The sequence below is a fragment of the Anser brachyrhynchus genome (genome assembly GCF_964034855.1).
Source record: "Anser brachyrhynchus genome assembly, chromosome: 19".
NCBI classification, from domain to species: domain Eukaryota; kingdom Metazoa; phylum Chordata; class Aves; order Anseriformes; family Anatidae; genus Anser; species Anser brachyrhynchus.
In genome coordinates, this window is record NC_137712.1 from 2,629,484 (window position 1) to 2,652,843 (window position 23,360).

Below are 23,360 nucleotides of genomic sequence, written 5' to 3' on the forward strand. Positions count from 1 at the left end.
GACTTCCAGCCCAGCCCTCGGGAACAAACCCACAACAAACCCACGCGTCCCTCGTGCAAGCAAGAAGCAATGGACATGACAAAACTGCCGAATTCAGGCAACCAACGTGCTGCTCTAGATAGAATTTCTGCTTATTTAAAAAAGCATAGCGCTTGGTTAGTGCCACTTACCGCCATAAAGCTTTGCCTCCAGCACTGCCAAGAAATCCTACGTCAAAAGCTTAGTCCCCCATAGGACTGGGAGATGAAGCTTCCAGAAATTACCTGTGGAGAACATCGGCTTTTGACCCTCACCTCTCCTATACTGGGTATTATTTCAGTTTTAAAAACGTCATCAGTTTTCACATCTGCTGATTTTCCAAGGGACCTGAGGAAACTTAGCTAGAAGCCTGACCCTAGGGCTCTATAAAACAGTGAAACAGGTGAGGAGGTTCTGGGGTTTGTGCACTTTTTAAGATAGGCATACACACAAACACACGAGCAATTGAACTCGGAATTTCAGCTGTTCTCCGCAGTGTTTTAAAGGAAAGCACACTACCCTCAGCTAGTGTCTGAGACAAAAAAGCAAAATTGATAAAGACCAAATACGGAAAGTGACCCAGCTGGTTCACCATCTCTATTGAGACCAGAGTAAAATTAAAGGATTACAGAGTGCCTTCAGTGCAATAACTTAAGGGATTAGTGGCACGCTAGAAGACCTTCAAGGGAAATATATGTTTAAAAGCTTTAAAAGGCAGCTCTGTATCTAAATTATTTGGACTGCCACAGCTGTAAGGTCACAAACTTACTCTGGTACATCAGGGTACATCAGAGATCGTGAAGTCTGTTGAAACCCCTCTAAGCATTCTTTTGGAAGCAATTCTGTTTTGGACTCAGACCAGGGTTTTTGACCTCTCTCTCATTTATTACCTACGGCTTTTAGATAAAAACTCACCCTGCATTACTTGGGAGCAACTCCGCTGCTTATTTCCTTTCAGAGTAATCAGCCTCTCTCAGCAATACTGTTAGGGGAAAGGGAGGTTCCTACCAGAAGGAAAGGACTTCAAAAAAAAAAAAGAAAGAGAGAGAGAGAAGCAATAGACGAGCAAAAGAGACAACAGTCAGTCTTCAAGCTGCCTGAAAATTGCTGAAAATTCCCAAATTGCTGTCACGGCATTAAATAAGGAAATAATTTCTCAATTTACTCTTCAGCAGATTGACAACTCTCACGATTTTATCAAGACTGGTGCTAAGCTCAGTTACCTCTTAAGGATGCAGTTTCTGGGACCACAGGACTTTCAGGTATGGGACCATGGTCAAGACTTGAGAGAAAGAACTTGAGTCAAAACTCCTGAGTTCTCGTCCCAGCTTGGGGCAGAAGGAAAGTCTGAGAGCAGAACACGGAGCTACAGGAGTCTGTGCCGTTACTCGTTCACTGCCACTCGCAGCATTTCCTGCACTTGCCCCTGAACACCTTTAGCGGTTAAAAGAAAATGCATCTACCTAAGGCTTCCCTCAAGTCTATAAAATATTTGCAATTCTTATAAAATATGATAAAGAAAATCAAACAATTGCTATAATACGGTATTTTGGTTATGCATGAGGATATTCAGAAGACGTTTATTGTTTCGGGAAGTGCCACAAACACCGCAATGGGCATTAATCCACATTAAAGGAATCAATCGACATCCACACCTTTCCGATTGCCCAGTTTCATCAAGGTTGGTTCTGGGCGCTGTAGTCAAATCTGCTTCTTTCCAAGCAGCTTACCTGACTTTTATCTGACTCGCAAAGCTCACTGCCCCTGCCTCAGGCCACAAACGCACGTGCGGCAGCTGACAACGAACCAAGGTGGCTGCATTGTCCAGCGTGAGCCTCTGCCCATTTCCCAGGTTACTCCCTCCAGTTCTGTGTCGTTCTTTCCTTTTCTTTCCTTTCCCTTCTCCCCCCACTGCCTTTCTCACGTCTCACTATCAAAACTCCGCACCCTGCAAATCTTAAACCCCCTCCTTTCCAGTGTTCCTCTTAAAATTTAGCAAAAGTTACGACACGTGAAAATCAAAGAGCAAAGACAGAGGGAACTACAAAACTCCCAAAGCAGCAAGATCCTGTCACTAAGAGCAGAGGTGAAAAGTACATAAAGAGAACCGAGGTGCTACCTCAGCAAGTCAAAAGCAAATAACACGTCTGGTCCCCCAAACCACGCTCCAAAAAACACCCCATAGTTTGTTAACGTTGCAAGTTGGGCCCAATACAATGCTTTCAGTGTAGCTCCAGACACTAAATGGGAGCACCAAGAAGCGGTTACACACAGCAGGGCTGAGCAGGAGGTCTGTGCCTTTGGAAATCCAGACTGTTGCTTCCACTATTGATGAGAGCAAGATTTGAGAGGATATTTCTAAATCTTGCTTCTACCCGTGGTTTTCTAGCTTACCACGCAAATGCCAGAAGGGCCACTGCTCCTTGGAGGTTCACTCTGGTGCTTACAATGGCTCCTACTAAGAATTTTAAAACCTGATTCATTTTTAATCCAGCGGGAATTGACACAGTTGTCACAGAAGATGCACACAACGCTTTGATATTTCCGTGTTTCTGATCGGTCAGCGGGGCATCACCGGCACAGTAAGAGCAGAAGCAGCAGCTCAGGGCAGTCCTGCCCCGTGCTCCCACTGCCGGGTCTGCCTCACCTTTGCCCCCAGAGACAATAAACCTGCTCGGAGGTGTTGTTTATTGAAGGGATAGTTAGACTTCTGTATCCATTGTTTTCATATCAAAACAGCGCACGGCCACGAACTCCTCCATCACGCACTGCTTCCCGAGTTACAAATGAGTATGGGTTTTTATTAGACAATTAAGCACCGAACACGTAGAGCAGCATCTCAGCTGGAGCACTAATGCTAAAAATAGCAGGGCTGCCAGCGAGTATTTCTTACAAACAGCACAGCTTAAAGAACTTTGCATAGCTTTTCTCTGGGCATCTGTCAGCCATGCTGTTAAAATTTCAATGAAACACCACAAGAGTTCTGATAGAAAGTGCCACAAAGAGGCTTGAAAAACAACGCAAAGCTCTTTAAGAGCAGCGGAGCAGGAAGGTCTCCTTTTCCTGACATTTGAGAGATGCCACCCCTGGAAGAAAACCAACCCATCACTAATGTTTTAACTGAACTTGCCACTCACTGCTCCCAGCTCTTCCATGACAAAACTTGTTTGTACAATGTTTTTTAGGAAAATAATAGGGATTCTAAAGCACACAGTTTGGTTTCTTCTAAGAAATGCCCCCCACAGAAGACAGGTGAAGGGACACCATCCCACTGAAGTCACGCAAATTCTCAGTAAGGAGGGGAAGAGTGATTCTGCATTTGAGATGTCTGCAGCGGTGCCTGCTGGGGCTGGAAGCAGGGCAGCCGGGGCCGCAGCCCCAGGGCACTGGGACTCCATCCTGCCCCAGCCCAGCGGCACCGTGCTCACCCTGCTGCCCAGACCTGCCTCCTACTGAGCGTCCCTGTTCGGTATCAACCACTGGTACAGCCAGATGTGCCCAAATACCAAAACCACTCATCTTGTCAAATTTGGTAGGCTGTGAATCAGAGGACAACGGGGAAACAGGATCATTTTACTCAGCTTTCTGCCTGCCAAAATAAATACATGCAACACGCAGGGATACTTGTATTCGCAAGGCTAACACTGCCTATCTCCAACTTCTACACGCTGATACAGAATCAGTTCCTTTTAATAAAAAATCATGTTCTTTAGTCACACAGATCATTACAAAATCTGCTCGATGTTTGTCAGAGAGATGCTGTCTCTCTCAACAAATTTGTTATAAAAAATTCCAGGCACAATCCAAAAGATCAGAGCAACAGCCCAGTACAAGGGGTGAGTGTGAAGGAGGACGTTAGAGGGACGGCACCTTCATAGGCAGGTGCACAAACGGACTTCTGATGGAGGCATTGTATCCGTAATGACTATTCAGTTTGCTAAAACTAGAGACCACAGAAAGAAAAATCAAGGCTCAGGGGCACATACTGGTTTGGCATGCAAGAAAGAGAGGGCATTGTAAGCGTAGGGAGGTGTTCTGTTCCGTATTCTTATTTATTAGTGGATTCGGGCACTTCTGAGATAGGTCTGGCCAACACTGATTCACCAAGAAGGGGAGGTCTGGATGTGATACAGGTATTCTGATACCCAAGCTCTTGTCACAGTTGGTAGTATCTAAGCTAAGCTTCATTTAGAGTAGGTGTAGACCAAAGACACACAGGAAAACACATGCTTTCAAGAAGAGGAAAGGCACGCAGCTAAGTGTAACTCAAAGAAAAATCATTTGTGGGTCATGAGAAGAACCAAGTGCTCCAAACTTGAAAAGCACTTGTGATGAGCAGACCTCAGAGCAAGACAGTTATGTCCAAGGAGCTAACAGAGACAGAAGTATCAGGAACTCAAAATGTTACCAAATTCTTGGAGTTTTGATGGCAACTGATTGCCTACAGAGTTTTACAGAAGAAAGAACTGAAGCCAAAGCTGCATTTGGTTCAAACTGCTATTTCTAATTCTTCTCACTAAGTATTTAGACAGCCTCCTGCCTTGGTCCCACTGAGAAAAATCAGCAACGGAAGGCTGTTTCATAGGAGAGATGTTTAATTGTGGACAAAAAATCCCTTCTAACAAATGAGAAAAATAAGAGATGGAGAAGTTCCCTATTTCCATGGCATTTCCTTCTGGAGAATATGCTAGGATGCTGTACAACACATTTTCATTTAGGACAACATGAGAGAAGAATGCATGAATTTTCAATGTGGTTAGGCACAAAGGGAGCCTGGGTATGTGCATCTCATGTCATTCTGTTGCATGCTGGAACAAAAACTATTATTACCATGAAGCGAAACATGTCAAAGCTTCCAGTTTTATAATAAATGATTCTGTAATTAAGCAATTTACTTGTAAATTATCAGAAACATAACCTCATACTCATACATTACTTTCTGGGATCTCAGAGCACACTGACTCTATTCTCCATGACTAACAAGGCAGTGAATGTGGGTGCAGACACAGGCCCACGATTGGAGCACCTGCGAGCAGCTTCTGTTAGCAAACTGGACTTCCAGAACACTTGCCACTGCCCCCTGTTCCTTCGTCATGTCCATAATCGAGGAGAAGCAGGGACACCATGAAGAAAGCCACAGGGCAGCGTACCGCAGGCAGAAGCAGGTGTTGCTTCTATCGAGAATTTTCCTTCTACTCTCTCTGCCTCTCAAGTACCTTCCCCTGCATTAGACGGATCACCTGGTAGTAATCATAATTACAGCCATGATCCCTCGTATATTTACACACATCTTTGAGCTGAACAGATGGTCCACGGAAGAAATGGGGATTTCTGCAGGTTTTTTTAAACTACCTAATGTACCTGCAACATGTCCCAAATCCCCATGGAAAGCAGAGCCAGGAGATTTCTGACATCATCATCATTCTAACAAAGATTAACAGCAGGGTGAAACCTGTCCTGTTTATCCACCATCAAATAGCAATAACTTAAGCATGCTGGAGGCACGATCACGAGTCTCCTGGTAGCATTCCTGGTCTGGTCTGAACTGCCATCCTCATCAGCTTTACTGTTCTTCAGCTATTCTAGGGCTGGACCTCTCCATGAACAGGATGGCAAACACCCTAAAGCACGAGATGAATGTGCTATAAGCACCAGGGCTAAGTGGAGAACTCTAAACTCCAAGAATAGAGGATAGCATCACAAGAAACATCAAATAAGCCGTCTGCCACTGAGAACAGCTGAAAGTGCTATAGATATTTCCGCCTGCTACATCAGATTGTGTCCATCTGGAGTCCCAACAGAAAGCAACCCCCTACTTTCCTTAGACACTTGCATAGAAAATGCAAATTCTGTTCACTTTGCTTATCTGAAATGCACTTCAGCAGCACCTTCCTGAGGGAGTGGTTCTCTCTTTGTACCTCAGGAAGCAAGACCCATTTCCCCTAGAGCCACCACCTAGGAGCTGTGCATGCTGCAGCCCCAGCCCACTCCTCCAGGCCCTCCTGCACACCAGCAGCATCCCTGCGGCGATGCCGGGCACAGTGGCAGGCGGGGGGCTGGCACCGCCCCCCCCAGGGGCTGGGAGTGGGAAGTGGCAGGATATAAATACCTGTTTTTAAACACATCCTTTCCCCTATTCAGAGAAACGGAGTGATGTAAGCTAAGTGGGCAGAAAGCTGTCCCCTGACTCACAGCAGAGGCGTGCTGCAGCTTTCTGGACGAGCAGCCCTGCTGGCAGCAGATGGCAGCACCTGCATCTCATGGGTGCTCCCGCGGCACCGCCGGCATCAGGGATTTATCATCCAGGACTGATGCAACACGCTGAACGGTTCCAGATGGGGATAGGGGATCGTGTGCCAGCAGAGATCTCCTCCTCCCGGGTGAACGTGTAACAACTGCTTGATCCTCAGCAAGTCCCCTGTCCAAAAGCGTGCTGCTAATCTGCTGAAGTGACACACCTTGGAAAAGCTCAACCTCCGGGTACCGCGGCTCCACCAGCGAGGTCCTCAGGCCCACCTGTGCTCTGCAGAGATCTTGGCAAAGGGTCCTGAGACTGGAGAGAGCCAAAAGTTGTCAAGGGAATGTCCTGAAAACACACAACTGGCAAAACAGCCCATAGCCAGTTCCCCTAAATAACTCCAGTGCTCATGAATTTATGTTAACCTTCCACTAAGGATATCTGGTGTTTGAGTATCTCAGCCTGATAGCAAATGACGGCACAGACCAGTATGTGAGAAGGTGACCCTCAGCTCCTTCCTTCATCCAGGCTTTGGAAATTCACATTTCACAAAACCAAAAAGCCTACAGCCTCGTTCCGGTTCCTGCATTCTCCACAGCTCCTCCACCCCTGCAGTCCCCATACACGAACCTCCCAGTGGGACCAGGACCGGCAGGTGTTCCTTCTGCTTCATTCCAGCACTTGCTTCACTCTGTGCAGACTGCCTCCAGAACCAGGCCCTAACTCTGACCCACCACAGGACCTTGCTGTTTGACACCGTTACTCCACAACCTGCTTTCTGCGACTCTTACAAAAGCATAGAGAAAATGAAAAATTCTTATCCAGATTTGCAAATCTCTTGAAGATCTACAGACGAGAAGAGCTAAACGAGTGCTGAGGGTAATGATTCTCCTAGCAGGCAGGAATCCTAGAGACATGTGACAAACACAAAATACTCAGGGAGAGATCAACAGCAAGAAGATTTCATTTGGTTCAAATCCAATTTCTTACAGACATTAGGGTTCATTTCCATTTCAATCAAATCTGCCTGCATATTCCTTGTGCTCATGACAAATTATGCCGACAAGTTCATACTGGGTTACCTAAAAGAAACTAACACATTTCGTTTGTCACAGTCACTGAAATGACAGTAAAATATTTTGGTTTTGAACAGTATACAAATAAAGGGGGAAAAGGAGCTGTTAGACGCTTGTGAATCTATAAACACTCCTCTCTGACAGGCAAAACAGAAAAAAAAAGTATGGAAAGAAAAACTCTGCTTAAAGGAAAGGATGAAGCTCGGGGACTGATTTAGCTTCCTATTGTTTTCCCAGTGATGATTCAAAATCCTGAAAAAAGTACTGTATGTCAGGGGAGGAAGAAAGAGGGCACTGCACTAAGCTCAATCTTGCAGTCCCGGAGCCTACTGCACAATCTGCCGGCTAAATCTGAGTCAACTCCAGTGACACAAGAACAAGGCTGGATTTGTACAAACACCTGATAGAGGATCAATTGTTGCAGTTTTGCTTTTTACTTTTTTTTTTTTAATTCACCCGCAAACTAATAAATTATTTTTAATTAATGGTCTTGATTAAGCTCAAGACCTGATAAATAGGACTGGCTTGCCTCAGTAGAGGCCAAACACAACGCTCTTCCCTCCTTTCTGCAAAGATAGCTCAACATAAAATGACTCCAAGACACCCGCTCCTTTGACTGCTTTACCGACAGGCACAAGCATCAATAAACATTTGTCTCACACTAGAAGAGAGAGCCAGAATAGCTTATTTTTAAAAATGCAACTGGGTCAGTAGCTGCCTCAAGTAGAATAAATGGGCTGCATGAGTGAGTATGCCCTAAAGAGACATTACTCTGTGGACCTAACTCCTGCTGATGAGGACAAATAGGCCCTTTTAGAGCAGGATTTTTAAAAGCGCAAAGTGATTTGGGAATACAAGTCCCAGAGGTTTCCACAGTGCCTCGGGAGCACAATCTTCAGGCTCTTTCTAAAATTGTACCCCTAAACTGTACTCAGTTTTGTAATTGTGAACCCCCTGGTGACACTCAGCTCATGAAGAACAAGTTCTAGCAATTCATCTTGGCATATTGATAGCATCTCTTAATCAAGGGTTTTCAAATCTCTGTAATCATCAATTAGGCCTCCAAACATCCCAGTTAGCTAAAAGCAGCAGTTACCTCAATTATACGAGCTGAACAAACGGAACCACGGATAACTGAAAAGCCTGGGTTAGTTACAGTCACACGAGGTGTTACAGCCACCGCAAGGAACAGCACCCAAGCCTGACTCCCAGAGCTAAGCTCTGAAAATCACGCACTTCTCCCTCCCCTCACGCCCCTGCAGCACTGCCCAAGCCACTGACCTTCTGGAAAGCTCAACACGAGCTGCCCAGGGAGCAGGTACACTCAGATATTCGCACTGGTCATTCTGCTCTCCAGTAAGGAAGCTACCTGTAAGCAACAGCACGCGTGTCTGGCACTGTCAAGGAAACAGAAGTGTTGTTGCATTTACCCCTACTAAGCGGCCTGTTCCGGCTCCGGGATCGGCTCCGCTGTCTCTGAAGTCGTGACCTCCGGAGCAGTCGATAGTAGTAAGACGGTCTCCCAGAACTTTTCCTGCTGTTCATTGACATCTTTCTAGCTATTTTACACTACACACATGCAGGCACAGGTTCACTCTCCCCTCTGGCAAAGCAGCAACAGTTCCAGCGTGTAATTAACAGGAGGTTGGTTCTGTGGAGTGGAAAGGGAGAGGGGGGGAGAGGAACTCTTCACTTTACACATTTAAAAAGAAAAACAACAAGAAGAAAACATAAAAAGACAGAGAGAAAAAAAAATAAGAGAACGCAGCACCAGAGTACATGTCTCAGCAGAGGGAGGACTTGCTGCAAGCAAGATAAACTGTGCTAACAATTCCTGCCCCAAAAAAGATAAGCGTGCTGGAGTTGGAATAGGAAGCCAGAGTTGGCCTGGGCTCTTGAAACATGAAGAAAAGGCTGGAAGAAATCCTGGACTGGATCGTCTCCGCTGGACAGCAGCATCTGATCAACCCGTGCGGGAGGAAACGCGCAGCCGGCGGCAGGAAAGCGGCTGGGCAGCGACGGGGGGCAGCTGGCTGCTGCCTGCCCCGGCCATCGGCCATCGGCCATCAGCCATCGGCCATCAGCCATCAGCCATCGGCCATCGCCATCGCATTGCTTCGGAGACGAAGTTTCAGGCAGCTCGTTCTGCAGCAGGAGGTATCGACAAAGGCTGGGCTGGGGAAGGGTATAACGATTTCCGGGCCATGGGACACATGTTAATAATCATCGTGGAGCAAAAGCCCCGGAAAATAAAGTGAAACTTGAGAGGGGAAAACTTTAATTAGAAGTTGAATGAACAGAGCTCCAGACTCCCCTGGAGGCCCATTTCCTTTCAACATTCGAGCTGAGTTACAGCACATCCCACGAGCCACAGGACGAGCCGAGTTGCGTTTGGGCTCCGACGGCAGGGCAGATTCCGGCTCACGTTGCTCAATGAAATCACATCGCGATGGGCAGGATTAACGCTTTACAGCAGGGAGGAAAAGAAAATAAAAAATAAGACTACCCAGGCAAAAAAATTCACTCCACCTTTAAAGTTTTAAGAGGTCAGGTGAGAGATGAATTGTCCAGATTCTTTCACCAAACTCCTTCCCCGGCTGGCACGAGGCGCCCCGAGGGGCGGGCAGCGGAGGGCACTCCACAACGTCCCGACGTCGGCCAAGACCTGCGCGTGCGGCCACTTCGCACAAGTAGGCAGATAACGGGAAAACCTCATCGCAGAGCGGCACGAACTGAAAAATGACATTTGCATGATACCTCTCTGTGCTGTGTCCTGGGTTTGTTTTTCCCAGACGTTTGTGCAAAGTTATCTTTGCGGTGTCCTGCGAAGCTGCAGGACCAGGCAGGCGGGCTGAGGATGAGCTGTTCCCCGCTCAGCTGCAGCTTCTTCAGAAGTTTGTAAGCTCCCCCTGCTTATGCCCGGCTGTACCTTCATAACAAGAGGCAGGAACTGCCAGACTTTGGTACCCTCAGCGTGACACCTCTACGTAGTGCTTCACGGGGGAGACAAAGCCCTGTAGTTCTACAAAGACCGGGCCCCTCCTCATCACCAACCATCCACCTTAACTGCAGGATTTCACAAACCTACGCAGTCATTAAAAGCATTCAAAGTTTACAAAATCCGTGCTTATTTTCACATTGAGTGGTGGAGATGTGGTGTTTCTCAGCTGAGAAAGACCCTGCCAGGACAAGCAACAAGCCTCAGCCTTCAGCAAAGTCCATGCCTGGTTTTGAGGCCACACGTAAGGAATTCAACAGCTTTTAGGCAGCGCAGGAAGGAGCCAATCACCGGGGCAATGACAAGTTCAGGTCAAGGAGGGAGCTCCCAGCTGGACAGCAGAGGCTCCCAGGCCTGGCAGGGGGACCTTGCCCCACATTCCTCTGCCCGTCCACCAGGGCACCAGCAGCCACCACGTCCCACAGCAGAGCGCAGCAAAAAGGAAAAGGCTCCGGTTACTACGCATCTGCCCTCATCTCGTCATCCAGAATAATTTTTTTTTAATATATTTAGGTAGATTAACATGCAAAAGAAAATACAGGAACAACGAAAAACGTTTTCCAAGCGACAAGAGATTCGTCCTGTGCAGCGGATTCAGTTCGTAAATAGAGCTGAGAACATCTAAGGCAGTTACGGGGAGGTCTGCAAACACTGAGGCTCGACGACAGATCTGTTGTAGACAAGAAGCCAAACACCCAGGTCTCTCTTTGTGCTTTTGTGTCCTAATAACTGAGCTGCTGGCTCTTAAGAGAAGCTTTTTACTATTATGCTTTTGTCATTAGAAACATCTTTAAAAGAGCCTACCCAATTTATTTTTTTTCCTTTTATCATTCCCAAGAGCAAAAAAAAAGGCCCTGATGGAAACGAAAGTTTAAACCAAACCATTTATAAAGCTCACCCAAATTCAGACACTCTCAAAGGGCCAGGTTCACCTGGGCTGGTTTTGCCTAATTGGAGCCAGGTGAGTTGTCCTCGAACCACCCGGGATGCGGTGAGGCACAGACACCGGTGATCTCCGGCCCTCCATGGGCAGGTGCAAACGATCAGGAGGCAGGGGATGGTGGCCCTGCGCTCACTGTGCGCTCCCTCGCTTGTACTTCAGCATCTGTTCCATGTTTAGGCGTTATTTTTCTAAAATCAACACAGTACCTTCAGGAACGTTCACGCAGGTGACCATAAAACAGGAGAAGTTAATGAGGGACTATAAACTATCATGACAAGAGAAAGCAGCCCTACAATAAAAGCATAAATGGCTGGGAGTTTGGTGCGAGTTGAGCCAGCTTGCCTCTGTCTCTCTCACTTCGACAAAGTTTTTGAACGCTTTAAGTTCAGATGCTACAGAGCAGCAGGCAACAAAATGAATGACCCATCTGCGAGGGAATGTGACTGGTCTGGACCTTTCCAATTAATCCAGCACTACTTTTTTTCTTTCTTTCTTCTTTTTTTTTTTCCCTTTCTGAAAGCCACATCCTGATACAAACGCTTTATTGTGTCTAGCAGAATCTACCACTTCCAAACGTTAGATATATTAACTGTTCTGGAGGGAAGCTGACAATATTAAAATCTCTATCTCTAAAATAGCACATCACAGTCTGGCTGTTCCCTCTAAAAAGCACGAGGATGAGTTCAGTTGCTGGGCTCCGCTGAATCTCTCCATAAGAGGAGCAAACGGAGCCAAACATAGCAGTGGTTTTGGGGCTGGTAACTCCTCGCCCCAAACACCGAACAGAAACCTAACCCATGAAATTAAATACCCACCAAAGCATAACGCCTCGGTAACATATCCAGTCCCATACACCACTGAGATATAGAGGAAAATTAGAGCATCCACAGGCAACCTCACATCCGCTGTCATCCGCGTCTGTTAACCTGCTTATAAGCCCTCTTAATACTGGATTTATTTCGCTCCTTTACCAAAACTAACAGCATGTGAATAAATTTTTAATTAGCACCAAAATAGGTTCTGGGACAGAGAGCTACACAAACACGGACTTGTTTGCTTTGACATCAAAAGGCGCAGGCTGCTGCCTGAGGGTTTGCGCAGCTACAGTGGGGCTGCTGGGTCCGTGGAGGCAGCCGGAGGCCCTGCCTCCCCAGTGGCTAACACTCGGCTTTTTTATCATTTGTTTATTGCTTAGTGCTGGGAAAATAATGACTGTATTTCAGAATGCACGTTCCCAAGGCAGCCCCTACCATTAAACCTCTTGCTTTCCCAAAGGGCTTTAGAGGGAAACAATCGCTCCTCTTAACTCCCTCAGACTTCGTGGCAAGGAGCTTGGGTTCCTTATTCTGAGAGGGAAAGTTTGATGCTTGTCAAGGGCACAGCCCGGCCCCAAAAGCTCTGTTTGTAAAGGTATGAGCATAGGCTGACTTCTGAACTGAACTGAGGCTTTCAAAAGTTTAAAAAAATATATATTTTTTTAATTGTTTTGCCTTGGCCAGTATAGGGAGGAGTAGTGGACATCAGCTGGATTTGTAATTTCCATTTGGTCAGTGAACTGCAGGCATATCATCAAGACGCTGAAAAAGTCCGATTGCTGCCCTGATTTTCCTGTCACATGTAACTCCACTACTTCTGAGAATGATTGTATTTCTCTCGCAATCTGAGGCAAAAGTAATACGGGAATAATCTCTACCAAGTATCTGTACTTTTAAACAAAAGAGAAATACAACAGTGTTCTTGCTGGATCTTAGTCACTCTAAATTTGCCCGCTTGAATCTGCTTACAAGTTCACTGCAGTCTCCACTTCAGCACAGTACGAAGCTGGAAGATTTCCAGGCTTATTGCCTCAAGGCTACTAGGGATATATAAGCTCTACACAGAGCCACAGAGGAAGGTAATTTCCTTTGTGTAAGGATAACTTAACTTTCAATTCAGCTATACACATATGAAGAGAAGTAGAACAGACTTTGGCTTTCAAGCAGCAGTGGAAGTTTGCATTGAAACTCTTCGGTTCTATCCTTGTCCAGGTCCTAACCCCCCAGCAGGTTGGCTTTCAAAAGGTCTTCTCTACGCTAATCAGCACGGGGGGGAAGGGGTCCTCCCTGAAAAGTTTACCTGCTGCAGTCTGAGCGGGGGCTTCCATGCTCCTACGCCTCCCTTCAAGGAAAAAAAAAAAAAAAACAAAAACAAAAAAAAAAAAACAAAACCAACCAACAACAACAAAAGAAGCGATATTGTTAAGCAATTCCAAATAAGAACATCCTCCAAACAGAAGAATATTCAGAAATGCATCAGAGAAATTTATCTACTTATAAAAAAAATCATAGGTCAGAAAAAAACTCTTAAAATTCTTCTGTTCAGGTAGAATGGACTTGATTTAAAAGCTTTTAAAGTACAATTCTCTTTTTTTTTGGAAGAAAAACAATATAAGGTTTTCTCATTTTAACTCCACTTATTAAAGAATCTACAGTGACATATTTGAAGACTTAACAAGGGAAATTTCATACCCACAATAAAAGTGAAATACTTCTTTTCAATATTTTAATGGAAAACAATGATTATTTTAAGACCATGCAGAGACAAATTAATTTCCTTACTACCTTAGGTGGATTGCAGCAGCTTTTTGATAGCCTTGCAACAACCAGTACACAGATTTGGAATCAGAATGGAAACAAAGATTTACATTAAATTTAAACACTGAATTAACTGCTCTCTATTTATTTATGAGGTAGCTACTCCACGGAATATTCTTGCTGCCTGTATGGTGATGAAATCCAAATGGAAGTGGGAACGTTAATTTATCTAATATAGATATTTAATGATATTAATGAGTAGAAACAGCAGTGTCAACATTAAAAAAGCAAGAGGAAGAATTTGTGTGTGGATAATATAATATTAAACAAGAGTGCAGGAGGTCTTATATCAGTTAAATCAGGGCACGAATTCTTTTAGCGTGGGTGTTCCCTACACACAGGCTTATTTACAATCACTATCTATATATTTACTGTGGTGGTGCCCAGAGATCCCAAGGAGACCAGTGTCACGGTGTTTTGGGATCTGCATACACCACCAAATGAGAGACGATTCCCTGTCCAAAGCACTCCCAATCTAGCTAAATGCACACACCATTGCACTCCCTGGAGGCAGGATGATTTCCATGCCCGCTTCATGAATGGAGAACTGCAGCCCCGAGGGATTCGGGCAGGGCCACGTGGGAAGGCTGTGGCACAGCCAGGCGTACACCCCTCATCCCTTAGCCCTCGCCCAAAGAATTAAATGAGCTTCATCACAATCCCCTCATAATGAATAAGCATTAAGCATAATAATATCTTTTTTTTTCTACAGTGTCTTTCATCCAACAGAGCGGTGATGCTTTTGCAAATACTTGTTCAGCTTTTCAGTGTACTTAAAACATGCAGACTGTCTCTTTTTCACTCGGGTAAAGACAACTTTCAAATGAAAGTGCCAACTGTTAAGCAGGAAAGTCAATTATTTGGTTTCTAATGCATAATGTCCTGATTTTGAGAAATACTTGTCATATATCTGAAAAATATGAACAAAGAGTTTGTCAAATATCACGCACAAAGACAGAAGCACCAGAAATAAAACCAGAGCCTAGGAATTCTACCTCCAATTCCCAACAAATCTGTCAACCAACGAGCTGAGTTTTGGACCACAGCATTTCATTTCGCTATATAGCAGGCAGCTTCTTGACAGGGGGGATTCGGTACAACACACCAGCTCCAGCAGTGTGGAACAGGCAAACAGAAGGTCAACAAACATGTTGTTCGTTGTGCTGGAAGGACGTGGAGTGCCTGGTGAAAAACACGTGGAGTGATTCACGTAGGAAGGGCTGCTCGGTCCCCAGGCAGGTTACAGGAACGCCAGCGAGAACCCAATCGGAGGCGCTTCCTGCGCCACGCAACGAGCTCGGTACTGCAAGGGAACAGGGAAGAAGCCCAGAGACTGACCTCAGAGCCGAGCGCTTCCTGACCACTTCCCAGCAGAACAATAGAGCTAAAGAACATAAGCCTTTCCACAGCAGCTTCCAGCTAGCTGGGGGAGACCGAAATAAAATCAGTTAACTTACTCTGAAGTTACTGGCATGTATTCCTAATCACAAAGGATGCTCCACTCAGATAACTTGGTTTATAACCTGACTGGCAGTGATGCTTACAAAATTTAGGAAGTCTAAATCTCTCTTAAGATTTGTGCTATAGATTCCCATAGAACTAAGTAATTTACCACATGAAGTCCAACACAAATTGATGAAGAAACTTTTGCCAGAATCACGCATCCAATGCCTCAAAACAGTCTGCTGCTTTAAATAACTCGGGAGAAAAAAAAAAGAAAAAAACAACACACATGAATGTACAATCTCTATTGTATAGCAAAAATTCCCATAGCAAACATCCCAGCGAAAAGAAAAATCTTGTTCAAAATAACACATCGAACAAAGCCCCCCATACATAGCTGGGAACAGCACAACACTTCCTAGCACCATGCGTCCGCCATGAGTAGCTGCTGGGAGGAAATATTTGTTTAAGCCCGATTATTCTTTACAAAAAGCTTATTACTAAAATAAAATGTTAACAATGATTCATTGAGTGATTAACAGAGTAACTTCAGCCCTGGGTTTCCAAAGATCTCCCATTTCCTTCTCGGAGACAAAATTAAAGCACTACTCTGTTATGACCTCTACAAGCTGACCCGTGGGGTCTGCTGTGAACTCAACTTACAGCCAACTGAAATGTATGCACTGAAGTTCTTTTATTCCTTCTGAGTACAGTCGAGCTAGCACTGCTATTTACAGGGGTCACTTCACTAGCCAGACTAAAACAAACAGACTTCCTTTTAGCAGGAGGATCCGGCCGCACAGAAATCCCCCCGACAGACGACACCGGCTCTCGCTCTCGCTCGGCGCAGAAAGAGCCACGCAATGCACACCCAACGAGCACAAGACATTTTTTTCAATGGGAGAAGGAAGAAAGTTGTAGAGATTGTTCGGAGATGATTCACTTCAGCCTTGTAATACAACTGCTCAGAAATTCTGTATTTACAGTAACAGACAATGATGGGAATTTTTTCCCAGACTTGTGCTAATATTAACCTCATTTACCATATGGCAGTGCAGTTTTTTTCCTTGCAGTTTATTATTATTATTTTATACATAGATTTTTTGTTCAAGTCAAATATTGAGAAAAAATATTTGGTCAAAAATATTTTTATTATGATTTCGATGGGAAATAAAAGTTCTTTTATGTTAGTCCCTAAGGTGATAGAAGTCTGGCATCACTGGCTTGGTATGCCGAACGTGTTGTTATAAGCAGAAGTGTCAGCTATTTTTTGCATGTTCTGACATAGTGGTTTTCCTATGTGGTGTGCTGAAAGGCCAGGAAAATTGATCCACCTTTCAGAAAGTTGCTGCAGGGCATCATTATCCTTGTTGGGATGGAAATCTGCTCTGTTCCAACTCCAGGTGGGGAGAAGAGTTTTACAGGTGGTAGGGCCGTTTAGTAACTGACTTTGTGCACAAACAGCATTTACCTATCCGAGGAATCCAGCTCGCTGCGAGGGAAGCAGACGCTTTCCTACCCACCTACTGCTGTGCAGATGTTTCCAAAGCGCTGTATAAGGGCACGTGAGATTTACACAGCGGTGTGAATCAACACTTGGGGTGTTTAATCTCATGGTAACATCGCACTGAAAGCAACATCTCTGTTGACAAGTGGAAGGAAAGATTAAATTGTTTACACATGCTACGTAAAGCTTACTTCCTGACTCATTAATAGCTTAGACCCCTTTATTCAAGTTTAAATGCCTGATAATGATCGTACAGTCCTATAACAAATCACCAATTTATATACACACAATTCAAACTTCATTTTCCATGTGACAGATTATTTTCTTCCTTTCCTTGCCACATCATTTGCAAACTATATTACAACTACAGTTGCTTCTTTTACTTGTTTTTTGGCACCAGAATACACTCCTAAGGAATGTTTTTGGCAAGTATCCTCTTTAGCCATCTTCCTTATCAGACGTACATGACAGTGTATCACAGAAAACACCATCCATTTTAAAAGCACACCCTGTTAACAAGTTAAAAAAAAAAAGTATCTATTGTTTTTAAAGACTGCTTTACAAAACCAACTGGAAATCCTTCAATCAATTTTAAATACCACTGGGAGCTCATTTTAATTTACATTCTTCCTTCTGGCATGAAGTCTAAGCACAGCAACACAGTACTGGTCTGAAAGAAGTTACTGTTCAAGTTCAGTACCTCGCAGAAAGTGAAGACCCTCCTTAAAACCAGCACAGATACGACAATCTAAGGGCCATACCAGGGATATTGTGAATGTGGAACCGTGCTGAAATCAGCTAACCTTTCCGGTCCCCAAGCTCTGCTGTGTCACGATCCACCTCTGCAACTCGTCACACCATCAGGGCTGTCTGAACCACCTCGCAAGCCCTGTGCGGAGATCCGGTTGATAATCTGATAAGAGACACTCCAAACTAAAACGTCAGAACTGGTGTTTTATTTAAAATAGCTGGGTGCCTTAAAACACTCTTCCTAGGAGACACAAATAATTGTTCTTGGTTTACAGAACGTATGGTCACTCCTGGACAGCAATGCAGCAATCATTTCCTTATTCCCCGTCTTAACACAAGTAACTTGGTCCTCGGCCTCTGTGCTGAGCCTCACAACGGGCATTACATTCACTGTTTTCACCAGAGAAGTAAATGCAAACACCTGCTACAGCCGAAAATGCAAGATTTCCAAACAAATTCTACAAAGAATGAGATATTCAATGTGAAGTTGATAAAAATCACAAGGGAGCCTGCAGCACCCAAGCACTGCACAGTTCATCAGTATGTGACAGCAGAACGAGCCCTGTTGCACTGCCCACTGCAGCACAGCCCCTACAGAAACCACACAGTCAGCCTTTGGTAGTCTCAGTCTAACTCAAAACTCTACCTATCTTTTTCTTTCTAAATCGTCCCCAGGACAAGAGTAGAATCTCTTTTGAAATGTAAAGGCTCTGTAATAAAATTTAGGAACAACATATGGTACAAATATCAAGCGTGAACATCTCTTCCCATCTTGTACGTTTCAAAGACTGTGCAAACAGCACTTTTCCCTCGTTTTGATCCTGCAGCCAAAATGAGTCATCTGTGAACAATTATGGCTCTGGCAGGGGCCTGACTGTTTGAGAATGAAAGGAAACACTTTATTATTGAAATGAACAGTATGCCAAGCCAAGAGGCGACTGCAGAGAAATGTTAAGAGTCCTTTGTCCTCCTTCAGCCAGCAAAATGGAAAGCACTGGATGCAGCACCCTCCTCTCAGATGCCGATAGCACCTAATTGCAGCATGGGCCATGCAAAAACATAAGGAAGTGTGAGCTGGGGAGAAGAGCAGTACGTACACAGCCCGAAAAGAAACAGAGCCACAAAGCAGGAGGCCTGGCTTAAGAAAGTGTTGGTTATTCCTGGCTTAGTCCTCCCAGAGGAGCTGTGAACGCATTAAAGGAACGTACAGTCAGAGGCCACAGAGCTGCAATCCCGAACTATTCACAGGCTGTTGCGAGGCCGGCACAGGCCGAGTCCACCAGGCCCTTCTGACAGGGAATGAATGGAATTCCGCTGGATGAGAAAAAACAGCACCAAGACGGTTTAGTAGGGACACTGACCCTCCGCTCGCAGCTCTTCTTCAGCACTGATACTACGCTACGGTGTGGGTGCCTGCCCTCAGGAGGGGTAGGTAAGATCTCCGGAGCCGTAGGGGTAACCACACGGTGCAGGCTGCTCACAGAGGTGGGCAGGGCCGCTAGCGGGGAGGTTACTGGTCTGACAGCCCTGGCAATGGTATAAGCAGGGGGTTAAAAATTGGGCTATGAACTACATACGAGCAAATCATTTCCAATACATTCTCATCTTTCTTTCCAAGAGCAGCTTGCAGAGGGAGGAGGAACATTATGGTAATCCTCGCTCAGCGCCTAGAGGCTATTTAAAGGCTGTTAGGGTTGATAGGATGGGAGGAGAGAGCAGCGTACACAGAACTGCTAATGGAAGGTGTAGGGCAAAAGATCAGGGACGAATCTGGGAAAGGCACATTTTGCCTTCTGGAACCCAGCCCCAACCCCCAGTAAAAGACATTTAAGGAAGTTCCTTAGATTAATTTTCTGACTCCAGTACATCTCAGGTCAGGACATCAGCTGAACAATATCCCTCACCATTTCTGTAACACTGAGCTCTGAAAACCTCTGGAACAGTTTACGCTACCACTGCCCCAGCTTGGACAGGACTGATCCCCCAAATTCAGCAGTGTGGCAGGCCTAGCACCTAGGTTAAGGCACCGTGCCTCACCCCACGTTGAGAAGGCTGTTTGTTGAGCATGCAGGCTCCCAATATAGGAGATTCTGGATAGCCAAAGCTAAGATGCAAAACTCCTATGAGGGGCAGAGAACAGGTGTTGTATTTGTCTTGGCAGCTGAGAGCCAAGTTAGTAATCAGCCTTGGAAAAGACCACGTTCTTCTTCCTTCAGAGAGTCTCACCCGGATCAGGACCCCACGCTTACCATTCTGCTAAATGCAGCAGATCCCACAACTGCTTGAACCGAAGGGATTTTGGAGGGCCCTGCTAGCTTGCTATGCAAAGGCACTTTTGCTCTCACAGAACCCGTTCTGCTCAGAGGTACAGATTTCCCCTGCACGCATAAGACATCTTCATCTAAACCAGGCAGTCTGGCAAACACTGACAACTCTGAAGTGGTAAAATACTTAACAGCAACGCTGAAAACAGACATCCCAACACAACAGGAACAGGGAATTTCCCCAAATGCTCATTCTTTGCAATTCCATCAAGTAACCCACAGTTGCACTCACCCTCTGTTGGTAACACTACACAGAAGGCGTGATGTTACAGAGTTACCTGGACCCTCACCTTGGCAGCAACTGCAGTGCTCTTTTGTTAGGGAATGTCACCTGTGCGTTTCATATCAGAACACATAGCTGTGGATAAATCCACATATTACAGGGCACTGCGAAGTTTTGCCAATGGTGTCTGTGCTTTGCATTGCATATGTTACTCGTAGCCGTCTTATTTGATTTGTTCCAGCTTTTCTGAGCATTCCTAAGTAATAAATAAACCCAGAAATCCATCCCTCTTTTGACCGTTTCTGCAGAAATTAGATAGTTTCAAACTAAGCCACGTAGAGCAAAGACAGCCTTGAAGGTCTCAGACCGTTCTGAGGACACACAAAATAACATTTGCCATCCACACAGGGCACAGAGAATGCAGAAATCAGAAGCCTGTTCAGTAGAAAATCCCAGAAGCACGAAGTGCCGTGTTAGCACTTTTAACCTGCTGGAACGCCGCTGGGTTCTGCATGCACACCTGCACTCAAATGCAACGGAGGGGGAACTTTTCCCGGACACCCCCAGCTCTCCCAGCCCGAGGCTGCAGCCCCGAGGCTCTGCTGCCCCCCGCCGGCCTGAGAGCGCCGGCACCGCGGGGAGCCCCTGGGGCACCCCCGGGACCCCCCTCCATGGGCACCCCCTGTGCTGTCCCCGCCGGCCCCAGAGCACAGACTAAGCGGGCAGGTCACGTTTTCTCCCAAGATCTGTTTTCCCCTTAAAAAACCTCCTCTAGGAGCTCTTGGCGGAGCTGAGATCATTTTTCTTCCCCCAGAAAGCAGGAACTGAAATACCACGGCCAGGCCTCTCGCACGTGTTGTTTTAGCTGAGTAAAATTTGCCTTTGGCATTAAAGGCCACCTAGAAAATAAGCACGAGGTCGCACTCTGCGTTTGCTGCACAGACATTTTCATACAAACGTTCTAAAGACGCTTCACCAAAAATTGCCCCCATTTTACCTGCAGGAAACCCCACCGGGGTCCCCAGCTGAGCTGCTCAAGCCCTGAAACAAGGCGGTATTTGGTCGCTTCCACTGCTGAATTTTATCCACTGCCGGGCTAGCATTTCCTTAAAACACCTCCAACTTCAAGGAAAAAAAAGTAATAAAAAATTCGTTTTGCAGTAATATTTAAATAAGACACATGCAAGGCAGGGAAACGGTGCAGGGGAGAGCCACGGCGCAGTCCAGCAGGAAGCAGCAGCAGAGATCCGGAGCCCTTCCCATGCTGTCAGCAAGGAGCTGGGGCAGGTTCCCCGGGGCTCTACCTGGGGGAGGACGGTCTTTCATTTTGTTCATGAAAAAGGAGTCGATCATGTAGGATGCTGAGCAGTCTCGATCCAAGCTAGCAAAACTCTCAGACACATGCTTAATTTCCAGAATGACTCGTCTCAATAAAGTCTGAGCGCTGTAGGTTTCATTACTTCCATCTGTAATAGCACACAGTCCTAAGTATGCTCAAAATCTTTCACCCACATCAGTTCCTGGCCATAACGAGGGCTTTACAGCACTGCAGGGTAACTTTCCCAGCTTTCCCCACCTGCTTTTTTTCCATGGCATGCTAAAAAGCATGAGGAATTAATAATTGCTAATCCAATGACTGTAATACTTCACTGCATACAACTGCCTTAAACATGTGCTAGCAACAAACAATCCCGGAGTCCTAGATAGAACTCAATGTCTAAAAGACGCCCCTGCTTTCAGAAATCCGTCACATGCAATAGGCAGATGCCAAACATCCTGTACAAAGTCAGGCCTTTGTAAAGGAGCAGCATGTGACTCGAGAGGGGAGCAGAGGACAGAGATCGGAGTTGTGCTGCTCCAGCTTCGCCCCAGTCACCACAGGGCTTGGAGCAGGCCGTAGGGTGCCTGTTTCCCTACTAAACAGGGACCAGAGAAGTATTTTAGCTCTGAAGAGTAACTTGGCTTACTGCTGCAATGCCCTCTGAGAACCTTGAACAGGGTAAGAATCAAGAAGGACTTGGGACCACTAGATGACAAGCTGCCCGTCTCCAAGTTATCTCCCAGACCCGCTGGGACATTACGCCCAGCCCCCGGAGATTTTTCCCTTGCTCAGTGGAAGAAGGGGCAGCAGCTGAAGCACGCAGCGTCGTTCTGGTGTAGCCTGCCTCATCTCGAGCAATGCTGTCACCCACTTGTCCTGGTGGAGCACACTGCACAAGATGACTAAGAAAATCTCACCAAGTTAAGAGGAGAAAAGAGGCTGGCGGAGCTGCTGGCTACCTGCCAGGTCTCTACACTCTGCTTTTTCATTTTTAGTTTCTGCTCTTTGCTGGAAACTTTCTACTTATGCTCTGGTTTCCATGGCAACTGCATTTCTTGCCTTTCTTCTCTAGCATTAAATTTTTTATTTGATTTCCCTTCTTCCCAAGACAAGACTTTCTTTTCCTTTTGAAAAAAAGAATTAAGTGTTGTCTTCTCTTTGGTTGCTGATATTTTAAAGGAGGTGAGAGAGACTTCACTCTCGATCTGATGGTGCATCTGTACATAACATCAGCAGAGAGGTAACCTTCAAAGTAGGAATGTCAGGGGATTCCCTTGCAGTAAGCCCACTTACCATAGCTTTCTTACAGGTAACAAGGTTACTACTTGCAAGAGTTCCAGATACTGAGGAATCCAACAATTAAAAAAAAAAAAAAAAAAAGGCTGTTTTTCTTTCCAGGCCAGACCTGGCCATTTTTTCTATGGCTAAACATTGTATTTTGTTTAAAAGCATTACTTGTGATTCCTGAGCAGTCTCAGGAGAATACATAAATAGCTTAAAAAACATATCTCCACTAGGAACGTGGCCTTCAGTTCCTCCAAACCGTAAGGGCATTCACATATTTTCACTGACACTCTTCTCGCTCGGCTGGGAGCGGTGCTAGGGCCAGTGAGGAGCTGAAGGGACCCTGCCCCTGCTGCTGGCGATCCACCCGAGGGCAGTGCCACACAACCTCACACCAAGTGCACGGAGACAAAAATCCCCCTCTCATGGAGCTTAAGCTAATTAATTTGTCTTTTCCTTGCCATGCTGGGACTGAATTAATCTGACAACCTGAATTAATTTGAGAATGAAAAAAATCATCAGAATAGCAAATTTGGATTAGATTTAGTCGTATGATTTTTCCAGGCGTTAGGTTTGTCAGCAGGAATAGTTTACATGCTGCA

The 23,360-nt window shown here is 45.6% G+C and overlaps 1 protein-coding gene across 10 annotated transcripts in view; it reads right to left on the bottom strand.

Moving 5' to 3' along the window:
- The window catches only part of DAB2IP (DAB2 interacting protein), a 224,554-nt gene that overhangs the window by 143,076 nt on the left and 58,118 nt on the right, over positions 1-23,360 (bottom strand). Inside the window, exon 1 of one of the 10 annotated variants that reach the window (XM_080562023.1) lies at positions 8,763-10,513. The exons of 4 other annotated variants lie outside the window; for them this stretch is intronic. In XM_080562023.1, the coding sequence (XP_080418149.1) occupies positions 8,763-8,883 (121 nt within the window). In that variant the 5' untranslated portion in view covers positions 8,884-10,513. Of the gene's footprint in view, positions 1-8,613; positions 8,743-8,762; positions 10,515-23,360 lie in introns of those variants that run through there. 5 more of the 10 variants (XM_080562022.1, XM_080562021.1, XM_080562012.1 and 2 more) reach the window with 5 other exon arrangements.